Below are 20,911 nucleotides of genomic sequence, written 5' to 3' on the forward strand. Positions count from 1 at the left end.
TTTTTTCCGGTAAAAAAAAACCCTCCTCTCTTCTTTTCCCATCTCTGGCCCCTTATTCTTCTTACCTGACTTCATCTCTCCCTGGTGACCCTCCTCCTTCCCTTTCTCCCATGGTTCATTCTCCTCTCCTGTCAGATTCCTTTTTACCTTTCCCAGCCACTTGGCTTCGCCTGGGCCTGAGATAACATTTGTTTATTCATTTCATAGACGCTGCCTGATCTGCTAAGTTTCTCCAGCATTTTGTGTGTCTTGTGCATGTTGCTCAAAATTTCCAATATCTGTAGAATCTCTCATGCTTATTGCATTTTTTACTGAGTGCCTGAGGATAAATGGATCATTTATACAATTTGGAAATCTTCCTGTGACTGTTATTCTTGAAATAAATGTCTACAAGAGCAAGTTAAAGAAGAGCTTTGAAGTAAAACCAATAACAAACTCTACTAGTAAAGATCAGGTGCAATTTCTACTTTAATATAAATCATGTTATTCAATCAAATATGTATTAAGCAAATCATAACAATCAAGAAGTCTATATTTGAGATATTTTGTTAATGTGAATATTCTTGAAGGGTTTACTTTGAATTGAAATCTCCTCAATCAATGCCTGACATGCTAACCTACTATAAAGCAAACCCAAATTATGTTAGCCAGCTCCCAATATTTAAATGTTACAAGCTTAAGTGTTAGAAGTAACTGCATTGTTTTCCATCCGGAGATGCACAAGTTTTGTGATGGTGTGGACTCTGTGATCAAATGTTGGGGTTCATCACTCTCCCAGCAAACAGGATATTCCTGATATTGTTATCAGCAATTAGTAACAAGAAAGGTCTGTTACATTTAAACTCAATAGGAAGAGACCTTTTGATTAATTCGTCATTTCTCAATGCAGCAGATTTTGTTCCTTCCTCATTTGCTTCCAGCCCAGCCTTATATATCACCTACGGAGGGAAAAAAAGGCATCAAACTTGAGTTATAACAAAAACATCCAATTTATAAGTTTCATAGATTTTCCAAATACTTTATTACTATATATGATTAATACCCTACAACTTACAAAAACAGTGTTGTTGTGTTTTAGGCCTATAAACATGCACTGAATTATTCAAACTGCCTATTTAATTAATTAGAGATAATTAACTCTAACCCTAACCCTAACCCACAGATTTAACACCAGCCTAAGTACATTTCCACCCACCCACCATCCAGGACATGCTCTCTTCTTGCTGCTGCCATGAGAAAGAAGGTAGAGGAGCCTCAGGAGCCCCACTACCAGGTTCACAAAGAGTTATTCCACCTTAACCATCAAGCTCTTGATAACTTCACTCATCCTAAGTTTCAAATGTTCCCACAACCTATGGACTTACTTTCAAATGTTCTCAATGCTTATTGCTTATTTGCAGTGGCATGCAAAAGTTTGGGCACCCCTGACAAAATTTCTGTTACTGTGAATAGCTAAGCAAGTAAAAGATGACCTGATTTCCAAAAGGCATAAAGTTAAAGATGTCTCATTTCTTTAATATTTTAAGCAAGATTACTTTTGTATTTCCATCTTTTACAGTCTCAAAATAACAAAAAAGGAAAATGTCCTGAAGCAAATCTTTGGGCACCGGGCATGTTCAGTACTTAGTAACACCTCCTTTGGCAAGTATCACATTTTGTAAATGCTTCCTGTAGCCAGCTCAGAGTCTTTCAATTCTTGTTTGGGTGATTCTCGTCCATTATTCCTTGCAAAAGGCTTTTAGTTCTGTGAGATTCTTGGGCCGTCTTGCATGCACTGCTCTTTTGAGGTCTATCCACAGATCTTCAATTCGGGGGACTGTGATGGCCATGGCAAAACCTTCAGCTTGCACCTCTTGAGGTAGTCCATTGTGGATTTTGAGGTGCGTTTAGGATCATTATCCTGTTGTATAAGCTATCCTCTTTTCATCTTCAGCTTTTTTCCAGACGGTCTGATGTTTGTTTACGGAATTTGCTGGTATTTAAATGTATTTATTCTTCCCTCTAGCAGTGAAATGTTCCCCATGCCACTGGCTGCAACAAAAGCCCAAAGCATGATTGATCCAACCCCATGCTTAACAGTTGAAGAGGTGTTCTTTTCATGAATTTCTGCACCATTTTTTCTCCAAATGTACCTTTACTCATTGTGGCCAAAAAAGTTCTATTTTAACTTCATCAGCCCACAGGACTAGTTTCCAAAATGCATCAGGCTTGTTTAGATGTACCTTTGCAAACATCTGATGCTGAATCTTGTGGTGAGGACGCAGGAAAGGTTTTCTTCTGATGACTCTTCCATGATGGTCATATCTGTGCAGGTGTCGCTCCGCAGTAGAACAGTGTACGGGGTGTCAGGGAGGCTAGCACCTCTGGTGGGGGAACATATCGTGTCCTTTTCAGGCAGGTTGTCCACCTTTGGTCCCCACCTGGCATTCAGCTCTCACCTGTGGGTCCCCGTACTTGTTTGCATGTGACAGCAGCTACACCCCGGGCAACGGCTTTGACAAGCTGGCTAAACCAGGTGAGGGTAGCCGACGGGTCTCAAACCCTTGGTGAGATAGGGAGTTGTCTATCGCAGCATATGAAACAGACTCCGATGGACTGAGTGGACGAGACCACTGGAAGGTCCAACGGTCAAGAAGGCGGTCTCTGCAAGCGTCCTGGAACGCGTAGAGCAGGACAAGACACAGAAGATGTCCTGGTCTTCCACTGCGCCTAGTCCCATCCCCAGCCATTGCAACTATTGTCTTGTCACTGGATCCGGATGGGAATTGGGAAGAAAGAGTGAAACTGATACTGCACAACTCTCCCTCACTTAAATCCAAATCAAGCGCTAGTCTCGACACCACCATCATCATCATAATGGTGTTGAGATCTTCATGGACGACGATGGACGAACAACTAGAACAGTGCATCACCTCTCCAGAGTCTGCTTAATCTTCCTGAAGGTCTTTTGTAGTCAAACAGGGGTTTTGATTTGCCTTTCTGGCAATCCTACGAGCAGTTCTCTCGGAAAGTTTCCTTGGTCTTTCAGACCTCAACTTGACCTCCACCGTTCCTGTTAACTGTCATTTCTTAATTACATTACGAGCTGAGGAAACGGCGACCTGAAAACCCTTTGCTATTTTCTTATAGCCTTCTCCTGCTTTGTGGGCATTATTTATTTTAATTGTCAGAGTGCTAGGCAGCTGCTTAGAGGAACCCATGGCTGCTGATTGTTGGGACAAGATTTGAGGAGTCAGGGTATTTATAAAGCTTTGAAATTTGCATCACCTATCCTTTCCTAACGATGACTGTGAACAAGCCATAGCCCTAACAAACTAATTAAGGTCTGAGACCTTGGTAAAAGTTGTCTGAGAGCTCAAATCTCTTGCGGTGCCCAAACTTTTGCATGGTGCTCCTTTCCTTTTTTTCACTCTAAAATTGTACAAAACAAAAATAATACACTAATCTTGCTTAAATGTTGAAAAGAATGTTTCATCTTTAACTTTATGACTTTTGGAGATCAGTTCATCTTTACTCACTGAACTATTCACAGTAACAGAAATTTTGACCGGGGTGCCCAAACTTTTGCATGCCACTGTATGTATAATGATTATTATTTTCTCTTTTGTACCTACACAGTTTACTTTTTGATGTTGCCACGTTTTTCGAGCCTGCCAATTAGCTTGCAGATGTTTCCTCACCAGTCGAGGCTCTTAAGACGTGAGGCAATAGAATTCAAAGGTCAACTGAAGGACTCGCCAATCAGGATCAAAGCAAGTGAACAGGGGTCTCCATGAACACAAGCACTCCCAGAGAGAAACACCAACAACTGTGCACTGAGGATGTCACTGCGACTGGTAATGAAACATCTGCAAGCTCGGCAAACACCAGAACATCAGATACTGAACCCGAGCGACCAAGATTCACCACCATCCTAAACAGATTTTGTGGTCCTTTGCACATTGGTTGGTTGTTCATCCTATTCAGTGCAGTCTTTCAACACACATCAAAGTTGCTGGTGAACGCAGCAGGCCAGGCAGCATCTCTAGGAAGAAGTACAGTCAACGTTTCAGGCCGAGACCCTTATGCTGCCTGGCCTGCTGCGTTCACCAGCAACTTTGATGTGTGTTGCTTGAATTTCCAGCATCTGCAGAATTCCTGTTGTCAGTGCAGTCTTTCATTGATTTTATTGTGTTTCTTGGATTTATAGACTATGCCCACAAGAAACTGAATCTCAGGGTTGTTTGTGCTACCATACAATATATGTACTGTGATAACAAGTTTACTTTCAACTTTGATTTGCCATCAGCAATTAGCCTAATAACCAGTACGACTTTGGGCTTTGGAGGGAACCCCAGGTAACCCGAAGTCAACCCATGTGTTCACGACTAGGAAGTGCAAACTCCTTCCAGACAGCATTGGCCTTGAACTCTGAACTCTGAACTCTGATCCTCTCGTAAGCATTGAAATTGAGCTCACATGCACCAGTTGCACTGGCAGCTCATTCTACACTCTCACAACCCTCTGAGTGAAGAAGTTTCCCCTCATTCCCCTTGAACTTTTCACCTTTCACCCTTAACCTATGACCACTATTTGTTGTCTCACCCAACAGTGGAAAAATCCTGCTTGCATTCAGCACATTTACACCTCTCATAATTTTGTATTACTTTATAAGTCTTCTACATTCCAAGGAATAAAGTTCTACCAATTTAATCTTTCCTTATAACTCAGGTCCTCCAGACCAGGCAACATCCTTGTAAATTTTCGCAATACTCTTTCAACCTTATTTACATCTTTCCTGTAGGTAGCTGACCAAAACTGGACAGTCCTGACGAAGGGTCTCGGCTTGAAACTTCGACTGTACCTCTTCCTAGAGATGCTGCCTGGCCTGCTGCGTTCACCAGCAACTTTGATGTGTGTTGTTTGAAGTTCCAGCATCTGCAGAATTCCTGTTGTTTGTGAGAGTACTATGTTTGTATATTCCATGCAGGACGTGCCCTCTTCTCATTGCTACCATCAAGGAAGAGGTACAGGTGCCTGAAGACATGCACTCAATGTTTTGGAAAAGCTTCTTCCCCTCCACCATCAGATTTCTGAACTGACAATGAACCCTTGTATACAACCTCACTATATTTTTTGCACTCTCTTTGCACTAATTATTTAATTTAATTTTTAAAAATATATTTCCTATTGTACAGTTTATCATTATTAACAAAAACAAATTTCACAACATATGCCAATGATATTAAACCCAATTTAATATCATTGGGTGGATATGTATAGTATACTGTACATAGAGAATGTGGAGGGGTGGGTCAGTGGGTAGATATGTATAGGATACGTATGGATTGTGTAGGGTAGTTCGTGCATTCATATTCAATGAGTGCATACAAACTTAAACATTTAAATTATCCCAATAAACCAAGCAGTACTTTTGTGATCTTTTGTTAGTTAACATAAACTATATTCAATATAATCAATTTTCCAATGGTTTACCTCTGATAATTTTAGCGGGTCATCAGATATTCCAGAAAAGTTTGCATAGTCAGTAGATGCATCTTCGATACCCATGGACCTCAGTAGGGTTTTGAGTTTGTAAATTGCCTTCAGCGTCGTCTTTGGGAAATGCACATCTACAGATCTGTCATGAACATAACACCAGAAAGGTACTGTATCATCTCAAATTTTCTCACATCTTAGATTTTTAAGCTTTTACTGATAAAGAAATTAAACTAACACAAAGGAAATCTAAGAATTAATACAACGCACATGAAACTGCTGGAGGAAAACAACAGATCAGGCAGCATCTATGGATTCAAGGTTCAAGATTGTTTTATATAAATTCCAGTACACAGGTGCAAAGGAGGATAAAATAATTGAAACTCCGGGTCTGATGCAGCTGCAAAAGAACATATTAAGACAAACACAATAACTGGAAAAGATAGAGGAGGTAAAAGAGGGGGTGGGGGATGTGGGGATCAGCACTACTAATCAGGGACAATATCACAGCTGTACTCGGGGAGACAATGGAGGGGTCAGATGTCAGATGCTGAGTCATTTGGATAGAATAGGAAGGGTGCAATCACACTGATGGGATTGTACCACTGACCCCTAATAGCCAACGGGACATTGAGGAACAGATATATAGTCAGATCAAGGAAATGTGTAAAAATATTAGGGTCGTTGTCATGGGGATTTCAACCTCCCTAATATAAAATGGGAGCTTCTTAGTGTAAGGGGTTTTAGATAGGGCAGAATTTGTTAAGTGTATCCAGGAAGGTTTCTGAAATCAATATGTGGACAGTCTAACAAGAGGAGGGGCCGTACTTGACCTGGTGTTGGGAAATGGGCCTGGCCAGAGGTGACTGACCTTTCAGTGGGTGAACAGTTAGGGAACAGTGAGTTCAACTCCTTGAATTTCAGGACAGTGTATGGTCTTTGTGGGAGAGTTTTAAATTGGAGCAGGGCAAATTAAGAAGATGTTAAGCAGGAACTAAGAAGCATTATTTGGGAACACCTTTTCTCTGGAAAGTCCACAGCAGACGTGTGGAGTGTGTTTATAGATGAATTGTACAGAGTGCAGGAAAGATACGTTCCTGTTAGAAGGAAGGACAGGGTTGGAAAGATAAGAGAACCTTGGATGTCAAGAGCTGTGATGAATTTAGTCGAGGAGAAAAAGAAAAGGTATGTAAAGCTTCAAAAGTTAAGATGAAATGAAACACATGAGGAGTACAAAGAAGCCAAAAAAGAACTTGAGATGGGAATTAGGAAAGCCAGGAGAGGTCATGAAAAGTCCTTGGCAAGTAGGATTAAGGTGAATCCAAAGGAATTCTGTACTTACATCAAGAGCAAAAGGATAATGAGGGAGAGAGTGGGATCACTCAACGATAAAGAGGTGAACATTTGCTTGGATGCAGAGAATATGAGTGAGGTACTTAGTGAGTACTTTGTTTCAATATTTATCAAGGAAAAAGGATTTGGAAGACCAGGAGATCAGTGCTGCATGTATATTTACATTAAGGTGTTCAGAGTTCAAGGAGAAGGAAGTGTTGGGCCTTCTGATGAGAATTAAGGTGGATAAGTCCCCAGGACCTGATGGGATTGAAGGATGCAAGAGACGAGATTGCTGGGCCCTTGACTGGTATCTTCATGTCCTCTCTGGCCACAGGCAAGGTCCCAGAGGACTGGCGAGTGGCTAATGTTGTACCTTTATTTAAGGATGGACAAGGGAAAATCCTGGAAACTACAGACCAGTGAGTCTCATGTCAGTTGTCAGGAAATTGCTGGAGAAACTTCTTAAGGATAGGATATATGAGCATTTGGCCTAATTAGGGAGAGTAAAATGGCTTTGTATGGGGCAGGTCGTGCCTTACCAACTTGATTGAGTTTTTTTGACAAGGTGACGAGAGAGATCGTTGAGGGTAGGGCAATGTTCACATGGATTTTAGGAAGACAGTTGACAAAGTCACTCATATAAGGCTAACCCAGAAGATTATGATGCATGCAACACACATCAAAGTTGCTGGTGAACGCACCAGGCCAGGCAGCATCTCTAGGAAGAGGTACAGTCGACGTTTCAGGCTGAGACCCTTCGTCAGGACTAACTCTCAGTTAGCAGTTAGTCCTGACGAAGGGTCTCGGCCTGAAACGTCGACAGTACTTCTTCCTAGAGATGCTGCCTGGCCTGCTGTGTCACCAGCAACTTTGATGTGTGTTGCTTGAATTTCCAGCATCTGCAGAATTCCTGTTGTTTGTGAGATTAAAATGCATGGTGATTTGGCTGTTTAGATTCAGAATTAGCTTGCTCATAGAAGACAAGGGGTAATGGTTGAAGGGACAAATTCCAAAAGACCATGAGACCATAAGACACAGGAGCAGAGATTCGAGCTGGAGTTCTGTAATTGGTGGTGTTCCACAGGGATCTGTGCTGGGACCTCTGCTGTTGTGATGTATATAAATGACCTGGATGAAACTGTTGGTGGGTGGTTTAGTAAGTTTTCAGATGATACCAAGATTGGTGGAGTTGTCGATGGTGTAGAAGACTGGCAAAGCGTACAGCTGATATAGATCATTTGCAGATATAGGCAGAGAAATAGCAGATGGAGTTTAATCCAGATAAATGTGAGGTGTTGCACGTTGGCAGGACAAATGCTAGGAGACGGTACACTGTTGAGGGCAAGGTCCTTAACTGTGTTGCTGAGCAGAGAGATCTTGGGATCCAAGTTCATAGCTCCTTGAAAGTGGCTACACAGGTCAATAAGGTGATTAAGAAGGAATATTTGCTTTTATTAGTCAAGGAAATGAGTTCAAAAGTCAAGAGGTTATTTACAAATTTATAAAACCCTGGTTAGGCTTCCTCTGGAGTGTTGTGTACAGTTCTGGTCACCCCACCATAGGAAGGATGTTAAAGATTTGCAGAGGGTGCAGAAGAGGTTTACCTGTATGTTGCCTTGTTCAAGGGGCATATACTATCATGAGAGACGGGATAAACTTGGGTTGTGTTCTCTGGAGCATTGGAGGTTGAGAGGAGACCTGACTGAGGTTTACAAGGTTATGAGAGGCATAGATCCTAAAGGCATAGAGGGAGTATCTGTTTCCCAGAGGGCATGCATTGAAGGTGAGAGATGGTAGGTTCAAGGGGGATGTGAGGGGTAAGTTTTATACCTAGAGAGTCATAGGAGCCTGGAATGCGCTGCCTGGTATGGTGGTAGAGGCAAATACATCAGAGGCTATTGAGAGATGTTTGGATAGGCACATGGATGTAAGGAAGATGGAGGGATATGGACATGGTGTGGGTAGGAGGGATTAGTGTTCGGTTGTTTTTGATTTGCATTTTAGCTGGTTTGGCACAACACTGTGGGCCGAATGGCCTCTTCCTGTGTTGTCTATGCTCCATCATGACTTGTGTCACTGGTAATAAATCTGACTCTGAAGAAGGCATTTGGCTTCTCTGTCTTCACTGGTCCTTGAGTTCAAAAGTTAGGAGGTTATGTTGCAACTTTATAAAACTCTGGTTAGGCCACATCTGGAGTATAGTATACAGTGCTGGTCACCTCATTATAGGAAAGATGTTGAAGCTTTGGAGAGAGTGCGGCAGAAGTTTACCAGAATGCTGCCAGGATTAGAGAGCATGTGTTATAATGTGACGTTGGATGTACTTGGTTTTCTTTTCGGTGGAGCAGTGAAGGCAGAGCTGAGATGTGATAGCAACGAATAGCCTGTTCCTGTGCTGTACTGTTGAATGTCCTATTTTCTATGTTGCCCCTTTGGAGTAGAGATAAGGAGGAACTTTGTGAGTAAGAGGATGGTGAATCACTGCCGGGGATCACTATGTGGGTCAAGTCATTGAGTATATTTAAAGTGGAGGTTGATAGGTTCTTGATTAGTCAGGGCATCAAAGGATACAGGGTGAAAGCAAGAGATGGGGTTGAGAGGCATAATAAATCAGCCATAATGGATTGGTGGGGCAGATTTGATGGGTTGAATGGCCTAATTTTGCTCCTATGTCTTATGGTCTTTCCATCATGGTAATTTTTTTAGTTCACTTGTACAGCTAGAAAATAATAATAACATTAAATTTGATTTAATTGAACTTACTGCTTTCGCATTGACAACAAGAGATGATCAAATTTTTGAACGGTCAGGTTCCGCTCCAACTCTGCCAATTTTCCAGATTTCGGTAGCAAAATCAATAGGGAGGTATTTCCTGCATATTCCATCAGAAGCACTTCACTGGAGAGGTCCTCGGCATACGTTCTGTAATACATTCCTGTCCTTCTCATCATGCGAACTCTCTCTGTTATTCTGTCATCGACATGAAAGTCAGCTTCATAAGTGCGCTTAGCGTCAAAAGGCTGCAACAGTTCACCTGGAGAAATTAAAGAGATAAGCGCACTCAGGTAATTTTATCAACATGTATGTGCATGCAGCATACTGTATGTTCAAAGTTCAAAGTACATTTATTATCAAACTACGCACACTAAATGCATCTTTGAAATTTGTCTTCTTGCAGGCAGCCACTAAACAAAGAAACGCAATAGAATCCCTGAAAAAACCCTGCCCCCACACAGAACAAACCGTCAAACCCCCAATATGTGAGAAAAGAACAAATTGTCCAAACAATAAACAAGTAAACAAATACCACACAGAACGTGAACTGCAGAGACCCTGCGAGTGAGTTCACAGCCCCGGAGATATTTCAGCACAGAGGCAAGTGATACCAGTCCAGGAACCCGATGACTGCAGGCCACAGCCCCAGAGGCAGTTCAGCACAGAGATGAGTGCCAATCACTGCACGCCACAGTTTAGTGCTAAGACGAGTAAACCATGCAGAGTAGTGAGTTCATCCTTTATCCTCAACTTTGATGCTTTGCTCTTGTAAATCTGGCTCGGTGCTTAAATCCATAGTCATAGTCATAGTCATACTTTATTGATCCCGGGGGAAATTGGTTTTCATTACAGTTGCACCATAAATCATAAATAGTAATAGAACCATAAATAGTTAAATAATATTATTTAAATTGTGCCAGGAAATAAGTCCAGGACCAGCCTATTGGCTCAGGGTGTCTGACCCTCCAAGGGAGGATTTGTAAAGTCTGATGGCCACAGGCAGGAATGACTTCCTATGACGCTCTGTGTTGCATCTCGGTGGAATGAGTCTCTGGCTGAATGTACTCCTGTGCCCAACCAGTACATTATGCAGTGGATGGGAGACATTGTCCAAGATGGCATGCAACTTGGACAGCATCCACCAAGCATCTATTTGTTTTAGCTCTCAGGCTGGGCCCTGACATTTCAATCTCCTCTCAGGTACACCCCAGCAATGGCCAAACATCGGTTCATTTTTCGCTCTCGGGCTCAGACACTGATGCTTCGATTAAGCCCAAGTCTGCTCCAGCAATGGCCGCCATAGCTGTACTGCATTCTCGAGAGTCCGGTTTACTGAATCCTTTCGGACCGGGACACTGGATCACATCTGTCTCTGATGCACTATTTCTGGACATTGTCGTATCAGAAATCACCAGAAAAACCTACTATTTTCAGGCATTCCTTATTTAGGAAAGTATTCTCATTATCTATGTGCTCGCTAAAGATATGTTAGATCTGTTGAAATGGACGTCATGGTGGTGGACTGTGATATGTCTTTTTTCCCTTTCAAGGCTCTTTTTGAAGACCCTGACCTGGATTTACACTCTGACTTCGGTTCTTTATAGGAATGGGACCAGCTCATGCGGCCTCATAACTGTCGGCTTTTCGATATGCCAAGCACATGGCCTGGAAGACTAACGTGCCTCCAGGGTGCCGGATATTTGTGGCTCTGGAGACGGGCTGATTCAATGCCGGTGCCGCCACCGATGACGACTGATGCGTCACGGGAGAACAAGGAAGATCGGAAGCAGCAGGCTGGCTGCTGGCTGTGTGCCCAGAGGCACAGAGCTCAGAAAAAGCGATGCAACAGACTTTTAACATCATAAATCAATGAGTTGTTCTGTTACATCTCCCCTCCTGCTGTGAAACGGGGACACCTCTTTTTCCCTCATTAGAGAGAGAGAGCCTGTGGTATGTCGAATACCGGGTGAGCGAGTAGTCTTTGGGCAAGTCTGTCTTTCCTGATGCTTTGCTGCATGCTTGAGTGGGCCACCACCGATTAAGGGGAATGTGAAGGCAGACTCCTTCACTCAGAGGGTGGTGAGTGTGTGGAAGTAGCTGCCAGAGCAAGTGCTACGTGCAAGGTACTTGGATCGGAGGGGTACAGAGGTCTCTGGTCACGTGCAGCTTGATGGAAGGTGGTGGTTTACATAGTTAGGCACAGATCAGATGAGCCAGATGAGACAAATGGCTTATCGCTGCTGTGCTTTTCTATGGCTTCTTATACCTTGCCTACTGTCTCAAGGCTGGGTGTGTCTGCCCCTGTACCAAGCCCACCCCCACCCATGGCACTCCTCCTCTGCCATCGGTCCCACACTCCTTCTGTCGCCCTCCACCCTCCCCATTCCCAACATCCTTTCCTCCCGCCAGACTTACAAACTCGTTCTCCACTGCACGTTGACAAATACAGAACTGTGTAAAGGTCTTAGGTACACGAGCTATATGTATGTGCCTGAGACTGTCACACAGTACTGTAGCTTGGCACAACATCATTGCCAAATGGCCTTTTCTCTGCTGTAATGTTTTATGTTCAAACCAATTTCCTGGCAATGATTTTATTCCTTTCTTGATGTTAACCAACAGACTGTAATTGGAAACACAAGCGGTTCTGCAGTTGCTGGAAATCCAGAGCAACACACAGAAAAATGCTTGAGGAACTCATCAGGTCAGGCAGCATCTGTGCAGGAGAATGACCAGTTGATATTTTGGGCCAAACCCCTTCTTCAGGCTGATAAAGGAAGGGGAGGGAGTTGGAGAGAGAAGTTTGAGCTGGCAGATGATAGGTGAAACCATGTGAAGATGAAGGTGGTTAAGTGGGACATGGAGATGAGGTAAGACGCTGGGAGGTGATGGGTGGAAGAGGTAAAGGGTTAAGAAGAAGGAGTCGGATAGTGGTGGAGAGTGTACCATGGGAGAAAGGGGAAACAGAGTGAGGTGATGGAGAAGAAAATGGGTAAGAAGTGAGACAAAATGGCGAATAGAAGAAGAGAGAAGAGGGAGGTGGGAGAAATGACAAGAACTTGAGGTTGATGTTCAGATTAATCTTGTCTTTTCTCTATGTTCAGTACGCATAGCAACACACTTATAATGATATTGATGCTGCCAGTGGGAAATAAGCAACGTGCTAACTAGAATGTTAAAAGTGATCAGTGTGGGTACAGAACGTAAACCACAGGTACAGAACAGTTTCTCTACCTCTACTGAATTACAAATACTGCTAACATCCACCAAGAATTGGAATTGCTCTATGCAGAAATTATAAAAGGAAATGGAGCCAATAACTTATTTTGTTGTTAGTCGCCCTTATTGAATCAATTGCTGGTTAGACACACATCTCAAAGTAATTCATTGGGTTTGATGATTTTTGTGTCATATTGAGAACTTGTAGGTAGTGCAAGTTCTTTCTTTCCTTGAATACTCCCGTCTCTACCAATGACTCAATCAGTGCCCCATGTCTGATCATGAGTCTTCTTACAATGAAACTATAATTTAAATGAACAAACGCCAAAAAGGAAAAGGAAAACAGACAAGAGAAACAGACCATAAGATATAGGAGCAGAAGAAGGCTATTTGGCCCATTGAGTCTATTCTGCCATTTCATCATGTTTGATCTATTTCCCTCTCAGCCCCAATATCCTGCCTTCCCTGCTGTAACCCTTTATGCCATAACCAATCAAGAATCTATCAATCTCTGCCTTAAATATACCTCGGGACATAGTTTGAAATACGCCCCAAAGATAGTTTGATGTAAGAGAGTTTAGAGCAGATCAATGTAAAACTCTATCGGAGGAGAGATGGACAGAGATGTTCATGTTTGACTTTATTTATTTGCCGATACAGGGCAGAGTGGGCCCATCTGGCCCTTCGAGCCACACCATCCCATCAACCCCCACTACCCACAAACCCAATAAATCCAAACCTAATCACCAGTCAATTTACAGTCACCTATTAACCTATCCGGGACGACTTTGGAAACTGGAGCACCCAGAGGAAACCCACACATTCCATAGGAATGATGTACAGAGGCTTCTTACAGAACAGAATTCCAAACTCTGGAATGTCACACTAACCGCTACCCTACTGTGGTGCCCCTGTGTGTGAGAGATGCACAGGATCAAGGGGAGGTGTACAAGATGGAGAACAGAGAGAGATCTGTAACTCCAGTGCATAACTTTAAAAATGACTTAAAAAAACAATGTGGAACTTCCTGGTGGTCAAACTTTTAATTTCTCCTTTCCTCTTCAAACATGTTGGTCCATGTATTCCATCTGGGTGGCCTCCAACCTGATGGTAGGAACATCGATTTCTCCTTCTGGTAAAAATTTATCTCCTCCTCCCCTTTACTATTCCCCTCCCTGTCCTCTTACCTCTTCTCACCTGACTGTCACCCCCCCCCCCCACCATGCGTCACCTCTTCATTCCGTTTCTCTCATGGTCCACTGTCCTCTCATATCAGATTCCTCCTTCTCCAGCCTACCTTTCCGATTCACCTGGCTTCACCTATCACCTTCTAGCTATCTTCCTTCCCCATTTTTTATACAAGCATCTTCCCCTTTCCTTTCAGGTCACAAAGAAGCTCTCAGCCCAAAGTGCTGACTGTTTATTCATTTCCATAGATGCTGCCTGACCTGCTGAGTTCCTCCAGTATTTTGCATGTGTTGCTCTGGTTCTCCAGCATCTGCAGTATCTCATAATTATTACAAATAAAATATAACCAAACAAATATTGCATTCTTTGGATCAATATTTCAAATACCTAAAGTAAAATAAATATACTGTCTTGAAAATTGATTACTGTTCAATTCACCTTAAGTTCCCTGAGAAATATTTTTTTATAAATAGAATATAGTTCTAAGTTTTCTGGTTCACTAACAATAATCTTGCATAGAGCCACACAAATTAACAATGCATTCAGAAATGTTTGGATTACAGGTAATTCTGACATCATCAATTTGGGGACATCAGTGTAAAAAATGGCAATTCATGCACTGATGAATAAACTTTTAAATGGTTAGATTTTCAAATTATTGCATTGCATAACATGGGTGGTGGGGTGGAGAGACATCTCTACCAAAGGAAGTGTAAGGCCCTCCTTCCTTTCACGAGCTTGCAGCTCACCCTAGGCAAGGTGCAGCACCGACTTAGACTCTCCCCCCCCCCACCCCATCCCATCAGGGTCACGTGAAGCCATGGGAGCAGGTAGTGGGTGGTCGTATGAGCAGCTGGTGCATATCACAAGTCCTGGATATGCAACCACTGACACTAGGCAGATAATCTCTGAAGAGCATTGATAAAGACTGGGCTCACCCATCTTGTAAAGACACTGCCCAGAAGAAAGCAATGGCAAGTCAGTTCTGTAAAAAAAATTGCCAAGAACAATCATTATCATGGAAAGACAATGATCGCTCATGTCATACAACAGGGCGCATAAAAAACAAACAATTGCAAAACACCCCTACCCTCACAGAGCATATAGAGATGTTGAGAAATTGTCCTACTCAAGAAACAGAAGTTGAAGCATCAACTGATCCAGTCATTAAATGATGTGTGTTTAACATCCAAATGATCTCTTACCTTTGAACAAGAAATAGTTGAGAAGAAACATCAGAGTATCCGGTGAGAGGGGCTCTCTAAGGATGTTTGGGATTTTGCCGTGGGTTGTGTCATTCACAATAGCATTTATTTTGTCTTTTGTACTTTGTTGTTCACGAAAATCAACCCTCTCTATCGTGGCATTATAATATTCCTCGGCTTCTCTGAGGAACTTTTCATGAATTTCTTTTCCCTTTTGAAAATACAGAGAGCTTCCCATTTGGATTCCATCACTCACATTATTCAAATGCTTCAGAAGCTGGCGGAATGTCTCCCTCACGGCGACAGTACCATTGTTTGTCATGTTGCTGTATCCAAGAACCTGCAGGAGCTGAGCCCGAGTATTATCCTTGGCACCCAATGACAACATGCTCAGGGAGCTAGAGATGCTTAGTGGAGAAAGGAAAATATTTTGGGAAGCTGTGTCTGGTTGAGCGGCAATCTTTCTGTACAGACGCAATGCAAATTCTGAATTTGCTGCTGAGAGGCTGAGGAGGGGAGGATGTGGGGTAGGTTCATTGACAGCAGAGGGATATCCACTGACCATGCTACTGGAAGGTAAAGTGACCATCAGGAAAGCAAAAGCAAGCAACTTCTCCATGTTGAACCTGCAAAGTAAAACACAAACCTACAATGTATTTATTGTGCACTATTTAGAGATACAGCGCAGAACAGGTTCTTCCAGTCTATCGAGCCACAATACCCAGAAACTCACCTATTTAACCCTAGTCAAATCACAGCACAATTGACAATGACCAATTAGCCGACTAACCTGTACATGTTTGGCCCGTGGGAAGAAACTCGAACAGCTGGGGGAAAGCCATGCGCTCATGGGCAGGAAATACAAAGAATTGAACTCAGAACTCCAGACCCCCCTGAGCAGTAATAGCAACACACTACCTACTACTATTACTGGGTTCTGAGTTTGCTCAAAACCTTCCTTTTAGATATTCGACAAAGCTTACATTGAAACTCTATTACATTTCACAAGTTAACAAGATCGGATATTGCTCCTTAGGTTCTAACACAAGTTCACTTACAGATTCATATTGGTAGCCTATTTATAATTTCAGAGTCCTACCTGAACTGAAGAAGCCCGTTCGCCTTTGGCAGTCCAACTTGCTGAAGTATAGTCCTTGGTCTCTAATGTCAATTTATACCATAGCAATTGCAAACATGATTCAGACTTTAATCAATGAAGTGACTTTTGATCTGTAGATATCTTTGTTTAAACAATTCAATTGGATTTGCAAGTATGGATTTGACTACATCACTGTGTCTCAGCAAATATTCCAGGAAGAATCTTGTAATATCAGTTTCAGGTATTGGATTTTGCATCGAGACATGTTAGGATATATTTCCACTTTTATCCACTGATCTCCCCAAAACCATGAAATCAGAACAGCTTGCAGATCAAACATTTCAGGGTACATTAAGGTTTGCATTGTTCATTGTGTGGTTTTACGCAAGATTATTGTTGTTAGTGAACCTGAACGTTTAGAACTGCATTCTATTTTGGACAGAAAACTCCACCAAGATCGAGACGTACTTCTATATTAATAACTTTTCAGAAAGTGTGAAAGTGTGTCAATACTTTTTCTTAGATTGTGCAACAGTTCACCATCATAAATAGAATTCAAGAATTATAATTTATCAAGTACATGCTGGCTCTTGGTAAAGCAATCCACTCCCTCTTTCATCATAGTCCTCCTAAATATTTTTGACCAAGCTCTCTAATTGCCCTTTGAAAATCCAACAACCACCCTTAAAGACAATGTGTTCCAGTTTAGAAGTATTCTTGTGTAAAAGAACAGATTTCTGAACAGACAAGGAACCCATGTACACTATCACTATTGTTTGATTGTTTGCTCTTTTTGCATTACTGATTTCATTTAATTTTTAACATATATTTGTCCTGCAATTTATAGTTTTTTTTATTATTATGAATTGCAATGTACTGCTGCCACAAAGCAACTAATTTCACGATGTACGTCGATGATATTAAACCTGATTCAGATTCACATTTACTTCTTTATTGAGATACAGTGCAGAATAAACCCTTCTCACCCTTGGAGCTGCACCACCCATCAGTCCTCTGGCCTAATGATGGGACAACTTATAATGACAAATTAACCTACTAACCAGCAGGTCTTTGGACTGTGGGAGGAAACTGGAGCACCCAGAGGAAATCCACACAGTCACGGGAAGAATGTACAAACCCATTAGAGTGAGTTGCGGAATTGAACTTGCGTTGCCTCTGCTGCTAAATGTTGAGCTATCCACTGCACTTTACCCTTTACCCATTTCCAAGTGGCAACAATTTGTCTCTGCTTCACTTAAATCTGCATGATTTCATATCTTGATGGTCTATCAAATCCCTCTCCAACCCCCAGCTAACTTAAGAGCTGAAATTTCTGTTACCTGGAACTTTTGTAATACATTTTAGATCAGTGTTTACCAACCTTTTCAGTCCCCTTAAAGCACTTTCATACTTGCCAACACTCCCCTAAAGCACCTTCATACTTGCCAATGCCCCTATTAGGCAAAATACTGTATACTTTCCAGCACCCTCATAGTGTAAAAACATGTCTTCTGAATGCTAACATGAGAAAAACGATTGTGCTTTAAATTTCTATTTGTTTTTAATATAGCTTACACAGTACCTGGGTGCTGTACAGCAGCTTCAATATCAATGTGATCCTTGAGTTCGATGGTTTTTAGCAAGAGTTGAAATATCTGGTGACAGCAGAAGCCTTAAGACCCCACACGTAACAACATCCAAGCGGTTTCTGTTTCTTTGTGAGTATGTGGTTCACTGCACTGAAGTTTCTTTCAACAAGGTAGAAGGATAGACGTGCAATGAAGAGCAGTTTGGCTCTTTTCCAAAGACCAGGAAACTTTGGATGACAATGTAGCCATATACCACAAAATCCACATTTTTGAAAAACGTTTTTGCATTGTTATCATAGTGAATTTTGATAATTTCATCCTGAAAGTTCTCTTCCTGCTCTTCCATCTTGCAAAGAAATGGGTTAATTTACCAGTCTGGAATTTCCAGATTGCTCAAATCCTTGAATCAATTCTAAAATTCCTTCACCAGTGACTGCAGGTGTAAACAGTACTCTTGCAGATCACCGTCTGTGAAAGAGAGAGTCATATTTTCAGTGCAGGGAAACTGTGAGAACATTCTTCTCCCAATGTTCTACTTAACTATTTCCAATTTTCCAATATAAGTGGACACTGCACTTTTCGCCTGGATTAAATTGACATTCTCACCCTGCAGTTTCATATTTAGAATATTCATTTTGTCATACAGATCAGCTTCACCGAGAATTTCAAGCTTTTTTCCCAAGCTCTTGTCGACTTTGAATAAAAATTCAACCACAGTGTCAAAAAGATCAAAGAAATGTTTTAAGCAGCAGCCTTTTTCAGTGTGAAGAAGCAAGCATTCAAGCTCTTCATCATTATCTTGACATAACAGGTGAAATATTCTGCTATTTAATGGATGATAGCAGACATTACAGAAGTCATGATTGAAAAAAGTTGCTGGCTGAGGGTTTTGGCTGCACTGTACTCCTCTATAGATGCTGCCTGGTCTGCTAAGTTCTTTCGGCATTTTATGTGTGTTGCTTAGATTTCCAGCATCTGCAGATTTTCTTTTGTTTGTGATATACGCATCACATCTGTTGCACAAGAAATCATGTTCCTAATCATGGTCAAAATACTTTTATCCTCAATACACATTTTGAGCTTGTAGTAGATTGATTCTCTGTTGATATTTGTTTTTAACTTTTTACAAAAGAGTGCCTCTTCATAAACTTTTCTATTTTTGATAAACCATACTTATGCCATTAGCAACACCTCGTTGTTTTGCACAGTTAACTCATCCAGTTGTATCCCAAATTTTATTTTTTGTAGCTCTGTGCATAGTAGATACTCAATGTCTTCACTCATTTCATCAATATAATGAGCTACAGAGTTATTACTCAGAGGAATTGATTTTAAAATACTGGTTTCTATTTTGAGAACAGTGGTGAGCACTTCTGATACAGCAGGTATTAATAATCTTTTGTCAATTGTATGAGATTTTCCACACTTTGCTATCATTGTGAAAATGTTATAAGAGGCAATGAGACCTCCATCAAGGTCATTTTTAGCTTTCTTGGCAAGTGACTTGAATGTGCAATGCTTTTCAAATGCTTCTTTCATCTTCATAACCACACATTGGGGGGGGGGGAGGCGTGGTACAGCTCTCATTAGGAATTATTTTTCAGACCACTAGTCAATAAGACATTCAGCAGAATTAGGTCAGAATTTGGCTCATTGAGTCTGTTCCACCATTCTATCATGGCTGATTTATTATCTCTTTCAGAAGATTAATGAAATGGTTCTGTAGATGAGAATTTTCACTTGTAGGGTTAGATAGAACTGACATGATGATGGGTCTCAGCCCAGAACCACGTGCCAGTGAGGATAAGAGAATAATTTGGCAGATTAATCCATCTAAGAAAGGACGTTCTGACATTGCAGAGGATTCAGAGCAGGTTCACGAAAATGATTCCAGGAATGAAAGGCTTATTGTATGAGAAGCGTTTGATGGCTCTGGGCCAGCACTTGCTGGAACATAGAACATAGAAATCTACAGCACATTACAGACCCTTCGACCCATGATGTTGTGCTGACCATGTAGCCTACTCTAGAAACTGCCTAGAATTTCCCCACCAAATAGCCCTCTATTTTACTAAGCTCCATGAACCTATCTAAGAGTCTCGTAAAGACCTCATTGTATCCACCTCCACCACCGTCACTGGCAGTGCATTCCACACACCGACCACTCTCTGTGTGCAATTTAGAAGAATGAGAGGGATCTCACTGAAACCTATCGAAGCTTGAAATTCCTGCATAGAGTGGATATGGACAGGATGTTTCCTATAGTTGGGGGAGCCAAGGACCAGAGGGCACAGTTTCAGAACAGAGGGATGTCCTTTTAGAACGTAGATGAGGAAGAATTTCTTTAGATAGAGGTGGTGACTCTGTGGAATTTCTTGCCGCAGTGGTTGTGGAGGCCAAGACATTGGGTGTATTTAAGGCAGAGGTTGATGTATTCTTGATTAATTAGGACGTGAAATGTTACAGGGAGAAGACAGGAGAATGGGGTTGACATGGAAATGAATCAGCCATGATGGAATGACGGATCAGTGTCGAGGGGCCGAATGGCCTCATTCTGCTGCTATGGTTGGTCTTATAGAAATGTCAAATATTTATTCCCCTCTTTAGAAGCTGCATATTCCGCTGAGTTCTTCCAGTACTTTCTGTGTTTTTCTGGATTTCCAGCATCTGCAGAATCTCTTGTGTTTTGACAGAGAAAGCTCACACTTTTTCTGTTTAGATAAAAGGAGTTTAAGAGAATTATTAAGGTAATATTAACCTCCTCCAGGGGCAAAAATAAAACAATCCTTTAAACCTAGTGGAATGCACAAGATCATAAGATGTAGGAGCAGAATTAGGCCAATTATTTGGGAGCTGTATCCGAAGATGCAAACAAGGGAGTTGCTGTGAGGCGAAATGGTCTCCACCTGAACTCCTCCTGTGGGATGTGTGTTAGGAATTCTCAGCAATACTTCAGCACCTTTCTGTACAAAGTTCCCAGTAAATGACATAGATAGGGGCAGAGGGAGACCCCGTAATCTGTT

The 20,911-nt window shown here is 41.8% G+C and overlaps 1 protein-coding gene across 1 annotated transcript; it reads right to left on the reverse strand.

The window, feature by feature from the left end:
* Positions 1–749: 749 nt before the first annotated feature.
* Positions 750–15,819, reverse strand: LOC140194111 (alpha-1-antitrypsin-like). The gene is made up of 4 exons (XM_072251564.1): positions 15,201–15,819; positions 9,577–9,847; positions 5,476–5,620; positions 750–938 (listed from the first exon to the last, which is right to left on the reverse strand). The coding sequence occupies exons 1-4, from the start codon at positions 15,817–15,819 to the stop codon at positions 750–752; spliced, it is 1,224 nt and encodes a 407-aa protein (XP_072107665.1).
* Between the last annotated feature and the right edge of the window lie 5,092 nt (positions 15,820–20,911).

Source organism: Mobula birostris, chromosome 1 (assembly GCF_030028105.1).
Source record: "Mobula birostris isolate sMobBir1 chromosome 1, sMobBir1.hap1, whole genome shotgun sequence".
Classification (NCBI taxonomy): domain Eukaryota; kingdom Metazoa; phylum Chordata; class Chondrichthyes; order Myliobatiformes; family Myliobatidae; genus Mobula; species Mobula birostris.